A 13,814-nucleotide genomic window follows, 5' to 3' on the forward strand; every position below is an offset into this window, starting at 1 on the left:
TTCAGTCTATTGATAGATTATCTAGACTTTTTTTTACATAAATTTTTAATTTGCTTTGCATTAAGTCTATTGATAGATTATCTAGGCTTTATTTTTTTTACATAAATCTAATCTACATTACGTTTTTCCGAATTTATATTTTAGATGTAGATCTAGTAGCTATAGATCTGAAGAGTATTAAATCAGAAATTTAGTTTATGTAGATCTAGTAGCTATAGATCTGAAGAGTATTAAATCAGAAATTTAGTTTATGTAGATCTAGTAGCTATAGATCTGAAGAGTATTAAATCAGAAATTTAGTTTATGTAGATCTAGTAGCTATAGATCTGAAGTATATTAAATCAGAAATTTAGTTTATGTAGATCTAGTAGCTATAGATCTGAAGAGTATTAAATCAGAAATTTAGTTTATGTAGATCTAGTAGCTATAGATCTGAAGAGTATTAAATCAGAAATTTAGTTTAGGTAGATCTACATCCTCATTCTAGTTCCTTTTAAATGAAAATTCCAGAAGCTCCGGTAGTTTTCATGCCGTAATGTGTAATATATCTCTTTAACAATAATAGATTGTTAACTATTAAAATAACAGCAAAGCCTGGTCGTAAGGTTAGCGTGCTTGACTAATTATCTCGACGGTCCCGGGCTCATACCCTACTTGCTTCCACCTCCAGTAGTCCGTCGTGAGGTTAGGTAAAGGAAGCAAATTATATTTAACCTAAAAAGTACATCCGAAACATATACAACATTTTACAGAATTATTTTTATTAAGACGCCAAATAAATCTTTAAAACCTTATTAATTTTTGATAATCAAAAAAAAAAAGGTCTTAAATATTCCTTGCGAATATGCGGATCCGACACGTGCGTTCTTTGCAATATTGTTTTATTTTTATTGTTTTTAATACACCATATAAGTAACTATATCAATTATATGCAAATTATATATATTGTTACGAATCTCACTATCCAGGCTCTCTGCAAACTGCACCATACACCACCAACTTAAAGAACTTGACAACTCATGGCTCCAAAGCAACGTAACACTTTAATAGTTGAATAAATAACAGCCAATACTGTACAATTGGCAACACGTACACTGTACAAATAGCTCTGCGATAACAAATATCTCTCCGATAACACCGTTCCGCCGTATCAACTCTTGCACTGGCCTCTCCGTCTCGTTCCGGGCTTGCACTGGGTTTAACGGTTCGGGACTGACTTCACACACTTGGGCTCGTAGTGTCGGACTCGATCACAGACCAAGATCAAGACGCCGTTCGTCTCAACTGTACTTGACAGTACTCCGCACTGAACCGTCGTAATGCTCCGTACAGAACCCCACCGATGAACTGTGCTGTAGTCGACCGGACTGTAGTGAACCGGGCTCTGAACCCCTGCCGTGAACCGTCTCTCGTGAACCTTGCTGTATTGAGCCCCTTTTCTGGCTCCGTCTTGACTGCGATACCTCCGCTCTTATATAGGGTCCCTACTGGCCTTCTCGAACCGGACAGAACGCCGCTCGACGTTTCCAGGTGGTCAGATGACTAAAACTCTCGTGACGCTCCTGAGCTCTGTTCACGAACCGCCGTCGATCCTTCCCGAACCGCCGTGTTGACACTCGACTCGGCTGACCATCGTAACTCGTCACGGTTGACCGCTCGTCTAGCGCTGGCCTGGGGCGATTTGCGTCGGCTGACTACACTCACACCACTACCCCCATCTGTGCCACCACCAGGTTTATAACAATATCAATTGTTCTTTTTTACTTTATTTTTTGAGGATGTTGATAATGACTGGGATATTAAAATGTATGGAATGCCAGGAGGCTATGACATTAACCTTTGTAATACACCTGGCATAATAGATGCTAAAATTACCGTCAAAATTGCAAAAGTCAGGCTTGAAGACGGTGGGATGTATTTATGTAATTTGAAACTCCAGTCTAGAGAAGACCAGAATGTTTCAACAAATCTCGTAGTAAAACGTAAGTAGCATTTTTTTTAAAGATTTAACTTCATATATTTTTTGTGAAAATAATACCTAATAATGTATCATTAAATCAAAACCATAGTTATAAGAAAAGATTCCAACCCACTTCTTTGTGATGTGCCATATTATAAACTAAATCCCTTTAACCCACGCCATTTTGAGAGGTATTTAAAATTAAAAAGGCTTTTATTAGTGAAGATTCCTCTCGCCGTTAGTCATTTTAGAAGTCGAAATGATATTAATGCTGTTTAAAATCATTTTTCGAATTATTCTCTCATGAGCTTTCAAAAGTTCAAATCGTCAAGATCGTTGTCGATTACCTTCATTTATTTCCGTGAAATGTGTTGTCGATTACCTTTATTTATTTCCGTGAAATGTGTTGTCGATTACCTTCATTTATTTCCGTGAAATGTCTTGTCGATTACCTTCATTTATTTCCGTGAAATGTCTTGTCGATTACCTTCATTTATTTCCGTGAAATGTGTTGTCGATTAGATCCATGTCGCTGACAACAGTGTGTGCAGAGAAACTTGGAAAGAATTCAGAGTCTTTAGATGACCATGTTCTTGATCAGTTGCGGTTAAACATTTAAACGTTGAGGCTGAACTAAAACTTCGATCCTAATATTATTTATTATTGTCTATCACTTGAAGATTCAAAAGGGGGTGGTGGTATTTACTTATCTTAATAACATATGCTGATTTTTTTTGTACCAATTTTTTTATAGGTATTTTGGTCTTTGGTTAAGTGGGTAGAAAGTATATATATAACGCCAACCCTCTTATCTTTACCACTATGGAGTGGGTGGTGAGTTAATATTTTACACACAAAAAAAGAATTATGATTGTAAATATTTTAACCTCTATTTTAATTGGCAACAGGTGGCATGTTTGCTGTTTTTGTGTTAAGAGAATTAGGTCATTTGAAACTAACAACAGATCTCAATGAAACTTAATGTTTTAACAATCACAGTGGTAATTGTATTCCCTAGAGTTGGAATTCAAGTCGTAGAACTCTTTTTTTTAAAGTGCATTTATAAAGCTATCAGAGTTATCTTCTCAAGATGCCCCCCTTTTTTTTTCCCAGCCACTTTCCTTATTGGTCCAGACAAGGGATATGTTACTAAAGCATTGAGAAAGTTAAAAGCTTGAAATAACACTAAAAATTTGGTAAAATAGTTCTATTTCGCACAGATGTATGAATGTTAGTCTAGATTTATTGCAATTTAACGACATGACTTATCAAAACTAATGATACAATTGCACGTAAAAATAAACTTTGTTGTTGCTGTGTTTTTTTTAATGTATTTTTGAAATTTATCTTTTATTAATGTTTTTTAAAGGTAATTCTAGTGACCCTCAATGTGCTACTAAAGACATTACTGGAAAGCGTGAGTAGAAACAAAAATTGTTAAAAAACATTTAGCTGATTATCTCCGTATTTGTTTTCAATGTTCTGACAGAATTGTTCAATTTTCACAGTTGTACATTCTACCCTGTTATAATTAAATTTCAATAACTTTTTTTCTCTGTAATCAGAAAATGTTACTTTTGGTATAGAATTATAGGAGACAAACTCAACATTAGTTTTACGTAGTCTGTTCGTCTATTATCACTCTAATCTCATGATTTTACGATCGTACTCTTAACAGACTGCAGTTGTTTTTTTCTAGAAATTTGTCAGATACTAAGGGTATAAATTACAGTATTTTTTGTGCTATATATCAATTTGTTTGAAATTGAAAGGTCTTTAAATGTATCTATGTTTGAAATCATTTTGAAATATTTTCTTTTAAGAAATAATTTTGTCATATTTTTTTTTCAATAATTGAAATTGTAATACACTTCACATTCACAAACAAGACAAAATAAATAGTTATATAATAATTAAATTTTCATTTTAAATACATTTAATTCTGTATTTAACTAACGAAAAAAGTTAATTCATTGACAAATACATTTTTACAAATTTTTAAATTCATTTTATAGAAAAATGATGACATCGACATGATATTTTACTAGTTAATTTATTTTTTTAAGACTTAAATATAAACTGTTAAAAAATCTAAAACAAGGCTTCATTAAGGTAGCACGACACATGAACTGACAAAAGATACTCTGACAATAACACATTCAGTCAATGCTTTACACACATTTCTACGACATTACACAAACATAAACAAGCATCAACTATTCACCATGCCTAGGATTAAAATAGCAATCAATGCAATAGAAATGCCAGTAGTACAAATATATGTACAGATACATAAGACTACTAGTATCTGTAGTACTGTCACACGCAGCTGGGAAAGGCTTTCATCGCCATGGGGCTCTGAGAGGTGTGTTTAATTAAAAACAATAAATTATTGAAATAGTTTTGGAGATGTTAGGTCTCGATGTTTCTAACGCCACCATAGACCATCGTGCGTTACAGATGGAAACAAAACACACAGGTAGCATACACTTGATAAAAGTATCCCTTTTTATCAACAAGATAAAATAGTTTAAAATAATTAAAATGAAAGGGGGGGGGATTGCAAATAGTAAGGAGTATAATCATACAACCTAAAGTAAAATACAAAGTAAGTATAGATAAATGAAAAGGTTAATTCATCATAATGACTGCTGACTTGATAAAAGTGTGAACGCCTTAATTATCTTAGCTGTTAGGTTCCTTGGTTCGGTCTTGGTCTCAGGAGCTTATCCCTCTGCCTTGATGCTGTAGACCGTTTCAGTCTGCTAGCATGGGAGGTGCCAGCTCCAGCTGGAATGCTGTAATCGGATTGAGAGTAGCCCGGCCGTTGTTCGGTGTCCTCAAAGTGGGAGTGACACGGCGGGGTGGGGCAAAATCAATGATGATCAGGCAGACTGCAGGTGCTGAGAATTCACTTCATATGTAGAGCTTAGTATTGAGTTTTCGCTGATGCCACGGTTCCTTCCTCCAGCCACGGAGTTAAGCGTGGGTTCAACATTAATAGAAGTTCTGGAAGATTAAGGATTCTGATCAAGTAGAAAGCTGTAATTCCATGTAATTGGAAGTGTGGAATCTGTAACAAGCAGAAATTCCACTAAGCAGTAAGTGTGGATTCCAGTAAGCAGGAGAAAGTCGGTGTCCCCAGTCGCAATCAGGCTGAAATAAAACACCGAGCTAAATATATTCAATACATAAATAGGCATCGTATTCTCCTTGGGCATAAGACGTCAATCAGAGAATCACTTAAATCAATTAACACAAACAGTGTAGTGATTGGTAGTGTTTTTTTTTTATTTTTATTAACCAGATCATTCGTAAAATTAAAACTATAAATCTAAAGACCTAAACATAACTTTATTTATCAACATGGCATCCGTTATGACGCTACCATTGAATTATTTCTGCCATTTCTTCTTTTCCACATTTTTTCCCCAAGTGTTATCTTATATTATCAAATACAGACGCTACTTTAAAAAAAAAAGATGATTACGTCCTACGCGTGTCCCTAGGTCATTCTAGTCATACACGTTAATTAATGACTTAAATCCTATTAAGTCATATGTTATCCTGATTGTTTTAGGCAAACCATTCCATGCTAAAATGGCTTTATGGATAAAGAAGTATTTGTACACATTCGTTTCGGCATATAGATTAAGAAATGGGCCTTAATCTTTTGAACAAAAAAAAAGTAACCTTGACAAAAAAAAATTACAAATCAGAAATTATTTTTGTGTTTTTTAAAGCTCTAACGAGTGAAGCCAAAAAGAAAATGACGACATCTGTTGAATTCGACGTAATATCACCAGACGAAGAGAATAGTGACTTAAAAGGTACGTAAGTTACACATTTCTTCGAGTATAGTTTACTTGAAGTTTTCAACTGTTAGAAACTTCATTCTTACATTGTAATGAAATATTACCGTCACGATTATCCTGCCGTGTTTAAAGACTTATGTCTTATTGTCGCACAATATTTTTGATGTGACTGTTTATTTTCTCAAATGGTGTTTGATGATGATGATAATTAATTTTGTATCATGTGGGAAGCGTGTTCAAGAGGCTAAGCACGCTTGAACGTGGCTTGGCTTGATAAAAAAGTTTCCTTTCAGTCTTAGAGCTGATGTAAAGGTAATCTGTTGTTTTTTTTTTTGTGGCCTATGGTTAACGACGGTTTTCTGGGGCCAGCACAAGGACCAACTAACTTTACTTTTCCTCATCTAATGTCAGGTACCTATTAGTCTCAGAGGCGCCACAAGATGCCTGAATAAAAAATCCCAATCTTCAACAGGATTCGAACCCCAATTCGGAAGCATAGCGCTTTACCGCATAGTCACCGCGCCTCCATTTTAAAATTGCCTACAACATTTCTTTTTCTATTACAGTATATATTTCTAGTACTAACATTATTTTGTTTTTATGGATGTTCAGTTGTACTTCTGTGAGGATTTTATATATCACCAAACATGTTGGTACAAATGTTAGATAAAAAGGGCGACCTGCCATTTCATCCAACCGCTTTTACTTTCCTCAACTAAAGTCAAATACCCATCAGAGTTGGCTGGACGCTGACTGGTCATTTTATTCCCGGTCATTTCATTCACAATTTTTTTTTTACTTGTGTAATTGTGTTGTTAAGGCTTTGCCTTTAAGCCATCATTTCGTCTAATATATCAATATGTTTATTTAAAATACTTTTTGAAATTTTTGACATGTTATTATAGTGTATAGAGTGTTCCCCCTACCTTCTTTCCGACTTCATACTTGTTGAGAAATAAAAGAATAGATCTCAATAAGTAGACATTGTTACGATTCTCTATAAACCTTTGACAAAACAATGTGGCTAAGTCAAGAACCAGACAACTTTCGTTCTGATATAACGAGACACTTTAATGAGTGTAATAAATAATGAAGAGAAAACAAATACTTTACAAATGGGCAGAAGTCAATGTCTGAATAGAACAGCTATACACAACTTGTCAAAATGAATGTCGTTCTTTCCTTAACATTCTTGTTCCTCTCTGAGTCTGACAGACTTGATCCAACCATTTTATAAACAAAACATAGTTCATTGTCAGATAACCAAAACAGCGTTGACCCAGACGGAAAATGTTTACATCAGTCATTTTAAGTACACAGTCCTGTGTAGTATGTGTCAGTTGATTCCCCATAGGGCTACACTGACCAGCATCACAGTTCAGTCACAACAATATATACGAAGTTTGTATTTAGTTATATTGGTGGGAAGCGTGGTCGAGAGGCAAAGTGCGCTTGAACTTGGCTTGGCTACCTAGAAGAGGGCTCGAGGTTCGACACCCGACTCGGGCAGAGTTGTGTTTACTGAGCACCTAAAGGCAGCACAGATACCCCCTCCCCCTCACAAATGAGATTGGACCAAAAGCGCTCTTAGCATGCTATAAGCATGAAAGTAGCGCTATATAAAAGCTATAATAATAATAATAATATTGTTACAATTCTCTCTCCTACTCAGGCCTTCTGTAAACACAACACAACACATCAACACATCAAGAACTTGACAACAAGGCTCCAAATAATCTGGTACTTTAAAGGGAAATTCCGATTCAAATTTTAGTTATTGACATATTTAAATTCTGCGTATAAAGTTGTAATAGTAAACATTATATCATTTTTTATTTAAATGCTCGGAAAAATTTATACTTAATAAATTAGACAGAAAATTCTTCACGCCCCCCCAAAAAAACGGGGTTCTGCGAGATATTTTTAGTTTTTAAAAACGTGACGTCACAAGGGTGCTGGCTAAATTTAGATCTAGACCTATATAACCGATAAACTCTCTAGTCTAGATCTAGACCTATCGGATCGCATTTATTGTTACGCTTCACAGCTAGATCTAGTCTCCACGTTGATTTATAATGGGTCATTGTTTATAAATAATATTCTAGATCTAAACCTCTATTTCTACTTGAAGAAAATTAAATATTGTTCTTCAGCTTGTTGCAGTAGTTCCAATCACAAAGATAAAATCAGCAAGTATGCTGATACAAAAATTAGTGTCTCTTTTCATTTGTTTCCAAGAGATGAAGTTTTAAAGGGAAAATTTATTCGCCTGAAGAGCAAATATTTTACAAAGGCATTAGCTAAGCTGTTTATGCTCAAACCATTTTGAGAGAAGCTGTTTCAGCAACTTCATTGCTGTGGAAATAGGATTTGAAAAAAATTGAAGTTAATACCAGGTGCAGTACCAACAATACATTGGATTTCCAGGCCAAAGAATTCAATTAATGATACTACTGAGACATTTTAAACAACTGAAGTTCATAAATTTAAATGAATCAGATTTGTGAGCTAGAAATTTACAACGAATACTAGATCTACTATTAAATTTCTTATTTAATAAAAGATCTATCGTCTACGAAACTCAAATCCAACTTTTTAACTTTTGACCTTGGCGGTGTGTCTCGCCGGCTGAGCCAGCGTCAAGCTCTCTCATCACTTTTTCCATGTCAACCAATGTTAGGTCAAAACGGCACAAAAAAAATCATAATTTTCTTACTGTCAAACATACAGTCATAATTTATACACCATTAGAAATTTCTTTTAAAGTATTTTAATGATGTACTAACGAACATTTTTTTTATCAAAGATAATTTTTTTTTTCGCCTCCCTATCAATAGGATTTGAGTGCACACTCGTGACGTCACACAGAAATTTAGTGAAAATCTGACTGTTTTGGATGCGCAGAAAAATTATGTCACAAAAACATCAATTACTAAGTTATTCTTGCAAATAAAAAAAAAAGAATAATATATTCATTATCTATAAATCAAAACACATCAAAAATTGTCAAAACCATCGGAGTTTCCCTTTAATAATGGTCAAATCAAACAGCCAATACGACACAATTGGCAACACAATCAACTACTACAACGTTAGACCGTATATCAATGTACTAAACTCATCAACTCTACCGTCTCTTCCTGGACTCATACGTTTCACTGGAGGACTGCACCAGGACCGACTTCATGGCTGACTAAAAGTCCCGGTCTCAACGCTCTCCGGTCTTGAACTCCGCTTTCCTACACACTGTGTCTGGTCTGCGCAGGCTTATGATCAGATGACCATAACACGGGCGCTATTCACGTGCAAAGTTCATGCCAGTACTGTCCCTTGCCTTTCAATATAGCACGCTAAACTGTATTACTGGCCTGTGTCACATGTCAGCTGATCACACACAGCTAACCCTTTTGCGTCGCGAATAGGGTTATAACAATATATTAGTTTGTTGTAGGGATGTCAATATTTTTCTTGCGCATATTGCATGATGTAATAATCAAAGACCAATGTCTGGTAGAAGTAGTGGAAATCTTTTGAGAGATGAGAACGATCTTGCCGCTGAAAAAAAATGTCCTGTAGGCCATCTTTCCCTTTCTTTGTCAATCATTCTTTCTTAAATATGAGTGTGCCATTTCAAACCCTGATATAACATTTTATTTATTTTAATAAACGCTAAGCTCTAGAAAACGCAAAACTAACCAAGAAATAACACATGATGTACAGCAATACGAATCAAAGAATCCTCTTCTGTACCTACTATCAATAGATTATCTTATTAATGTAGATAACTAGCAAAAACAATTTTTACATTAGCTCTATATCTATAGATGTTAATTTTTTATAATTTTTTTTTCTATTCTTAATTATTATTGTTCTTTTTGTCCTTTAGATAAAAATAAATATATGAAATATTGTTCATTTTATGCTTTTAAAAATTATTATTTGATGGATTAGAGGATGAAATGACCTGGGGATGAAATGACTAGGGCATGAAGTGAAAAGGGTTTGAAGTGACAGGGGATGATGTGACCGGGGATGAAGTGACCGGGGATGAAGTGAGCGGGAAACTATAAAAGAAACTTTCTTGATTGATGTAGAATATTTTAGCTTTTGCACAAAACAAGTGAGCGTGCATACAAAGTTCCCTTCATCTTCTAAAGCTATGGCTACTTATAAGAAATAAGTTCAACATTTGACTAAGACTTCAAGAGTGGAAATCTATATTTGACCTGGCTAAATATGTAAATTTTCCTTTCAACGTTACGTTATTATCAATTGCAATGGCTTTTGAGGCCTCCATTAAGTCTTATCCTTGGCTAAAATGCAAAAAAAACAACAACACAAGTCTTATAGGGTATTTCTTTGATTTCCATTATGTAAAAACCCTTTCATTATAGTATGTCTTTTCTGGCAAGCATCGCCTACCGTAAAATGAAGCACCCATGAGTATTCTCAAAAACACAAAATTCATAGAAGTCTCAACATAATTATTTCTTTGTTTTTTTTTCCTTAAGGTTTAACGCCTAAAAGTAGAAAGGAAAAAACGACAGCATGTAAGGAAGTTAAAGACAAGTTGAGTAACGTCATTACCACAGCAGGGACTTCAACAACTTCAGGAGCGGCAAATGTTGACCTGGAACCTAGATCTTTAAATGTTTTTATCAGCACTCTCCATTTAATAATTTTAAATCAATGTTTTCTTTACTTGATGGACCTAGAACATATCTTCAAATATAACTTCATGTTACCAGTAAATAATACTTAGCACTTTTATAGGAACAAAATCAGATCCTAAATAATAAGAGAGAAAAAACAAAAAAAAAAAAAAGAAAAAGAAATGAAAAACTTCAGTAGGTAAGAAGAATTCTCGTCATAGGCAATTAGGCAAGTTAAAAAAAAAACAGCATTGTTAAAAATAAAGTTATTCTCTGACCCATATTACGGCATACTGTCTCCCAAAAAAATGTTTAAAACATGTTTTTTTTTAGAGATATGTTTCAAACAAACTAATTTTCTAAAATTCTTAAATATTACAAAGAGTTTTATTTTGTGTTATCACACAAACTCTGAAGCGCAATCAAATTCACAAATGTGCAACGAATATTCAAGCTTATTTTTATCATTCAAGTAAAAAAATATAGTTTGGTGTTATTGTTTTTACTTAAAAGCAAATAGGACATTGCATCATCAATAATAAGACTTCTCTAACTCTTCTAGCAAAAGGATTTGAATAAGAGCTCCTTTGAAAGCAGATCTGCGTTAACTGATGTCTGAAGCGCAATCAAATTCACAAATGTGCAACGAATATTCAAGCTTATTTTTATCATTCAAGTAAAAAAATATAGTTTGGTGTTATTGTTTTTACTTAAAAGCAAATAGGACATTGCATCATCAATAATAAGACTTCTCTAACTCTTCTAGCAAAAGGATTTGAATAAGAGCTCCTTTGAAAGCAGATCTGCGTTAACTGATGTCCTTAAAACAGCACGTAAGCCTCCCAGATACGTACCTCCCAACAATGTCACTTATGTCACTTTAGATTTGGAATAGAGACAATAGAACACACTCTGTATGAATGCCAAGTTCTGCATTAAAGACGATAGGGACAATGATTTGATAGAGAGAGAACTGGTACATATGCGGGCTGTCCTTGTACGGGAACAATGTGATATTAAAACTCACTGCTCGCTTCCTTTCACGTGCTCTAAGGGAGTAATTCTCAGCATGGTTCGCTAGCAATGGGGTTTCTGATTCGGAGTAGTCTACAGCGCAATAAGCAGTACAGTGTTTATTTTTACCTGCGTTAAGGGAGAAAAGTTAAGAAGCATGATAACGTGGTCGCAAATGTGATGGAGCAGAAATAAGATGGGGTCTGGTGGTACAACTGGACTTAAAAAGGGAAGATAATTAAAGTGAAATGTGTAGAGACGCTACTATGGTTTGGAAACTACTTCTTCGCGCTCAAGGAGAGAGTTACAAAGAATACTATTAACTGACCTCTTTGCTGTCTGTGTGTATAAAGACCTTTTTGAGTTCCTGTGATTGAAGATAAACTGAAATTGAAGTGAACTGTTTTGAAAACTTTACCCTTTTTTTTTACTATGTGTTTTTTGTTGTTGTTTTTCTTTGATCTAGTGACCAGCAGGAAACACTTTGAATCCATTGGATCTAGTCACAAGTTTATAGAAACGTTGTTTTTTTTTAACAAATGGAACTACTTTTTTCTTTTCTTTAACAAATGGAACTACTTTTTTCTTTTTTTAACAAATGGAACTACTTTTTTCTTTTTTGTAACAAATGGTACTACTTTTTTATTTTCTTTAACAAATGTTAATACTTTTTTTATTTTCTTTAACAAATGGTACTACTTTTTTCTTTTCTTTAACAAATGAAACTACTTTTTTCTTTTCTTTAACAAATTGTACTACTTTTTTCTTTTCTTTAACAAATGGTACTACTTTTTTCTTTTCTTTAACAAATGGTACTACTTTTTCTTTTCTTTAACAAATGGAACTACTTTTTTCTTTTCTTTAACAAATGGTACTACTTTTTTCTTTTCTTTAACAAATGGTACTACTTTTTTCTTTTCTTTAACAAATGGAACTACTTTTTTCTTTTCTTTAACAAATGGTACTACTTTTTCTTTTCTTTAACAAATGGAACTACTTTTTTCTTTTCTTTAACAAATGGTACTACTTTTTGTCTTGTGTTACCATTGATTCATTCTTAGTTTAAAATATGGGCAAAAAATATAAGAACAGCACTGCAACAGAGCAGATGGTTTGCAGTTATTTTTTCCTCCAAAGATACAAACTTTGTTAACCCACTACATTTTGTCATTTAAAAAAGTGTCAAAAGTTTGTTACCCCTCTATAATTGATCAGATTACAGAGTATTGTCAGCAGTAGGTTACCCCACTGTATTTGTTAACACACACGAAACATAACATTCCAACATTCACTCCCTTGGTCGAGAGGAATCATTCCAGATACTCATATATCCACAATGTGCGTCCGTGGTAAACACTTACATCTTTAACAGAAAAATGATTATCAACATTTGTCACTGTCAACATTAACGTTACTATCAAAGAATACATACATAGTGAAGAAACAAGGTAGCTTATGTTTGTAGGTATGATGGCTCGAATTGGAGGGGGGGCAGTTCTTTTCTTTAATATTTTAACAACGACTTTGAGAAATGGGTGGTAGCTTGCACCCCCCTGCAAAACATTCTGCTTGCACCCATGGTTAGATCCAGATATAGATGTGTACTTAAAAGATTTTTTGAAACTATTAATAAAGGCAGTTAAACTGAAAATTCATCATTTAGATTTCAAGCATTTATGGGACATTATGATACTTATATTACCTTTTGAAATACCTCATTTTCAAAATGAGTTTTTATCATTCTGGGTCTTAATGGTAGGCATGTCTTGCTACCTGTATTATTATTTTTTTGTCGACAGCGCAATATCCTTCTAATTTTCTAACCCCAAAAAAGTGCTTATAAATTAAAAACGTTCTTTTTTAACATGATAATTACGTCCTACATGTATCCACGCAGGCCTATAAATTTAGTATATGATTATGTGTATGTTAAGGGACGGACTGGGTGTCAAAATCGGCCCGGGCATGAAAAGTACCTAAAAAGAAAAACCATTTAGGAATAAGCAGCATAATGCCTTTCTTCCCTGGAAATAGAGTTATCTATCTACTATAAGAGACAGCATAAAAAGCATAACCAAAATATCCAAATGACAACCAAACAGACCTCAAGGGATTAGTGTACTCTTTTCTAAAAACCCCTAACCCCAACAACGAATGTGTCAGATTCTACACAGATAGATCCTTCCGAAAATTCAATACAAATGGAGGAGCCGACATACTAATTGAATGGTCCAAAGGAGAAAGACTAGCAGTCAATTGCAACTGGCGATCTCTTAGACAGCCATACAGCAAACAAAAAACAGCAAGGCACTTGAAATAGCAGCTACCACAATAATAAACTACCCATGTACACCAAAGAGCAGATTGTCTTAC

General features: G+C 34.1%; 1 protein-coding gene across 1 annotated transcript in view; it reads left to right on the forward strand.

Annotated features, from left to right (window-relative positions):
- LOC106076609 (uncharacterized) overlaps nucleotides 1–13,096 on the forward strand; it is a 60,054-nt gene extending 46,958 nt beyond the window's left edge. The window contains exons 6-9 of the mRNA XM_056008856.1: nucleotides 1,778–1,982; nucleotides 3,330–3,377; nucleotides 5,704–5,790; nucleotides 10,287–13,096. Coding sequence (XP_055864831.1) covers nucleotides 1,778–1,982; nucleotides 3,330–3,377; nucleotides 5,704–5,790; nucleotides 10,287–10,537 — 591 coding nt within the window. The 3' untranslated portion in view covers nucleotides 10,538–13,096. The remainder of the gene's footprint in view (nucleotides 1–1,777; nucleotides 1,983–3,329; nucleotides 3,378–5,703; nucleotides 5,791–10,286) is intronic.
- Nucleotides 13,097–13,814: the final 718 nt, after the last annotated feature.

This window comes from Biomphalaria glabrata, chromosome 13 (assembly GCF_947242115.1).
Source record: "Biomphalaria glabrata chromosome 13, xgBioGlab47.1, whole genome shotgun sequence".
Classification (NCBI taxonomy): domain Eukaryota; kingdom Metazoa; phylum Mollusca; class Gastropoda; family Planorbidae; genus Biomphalaria; species Biomphalaria glabrata.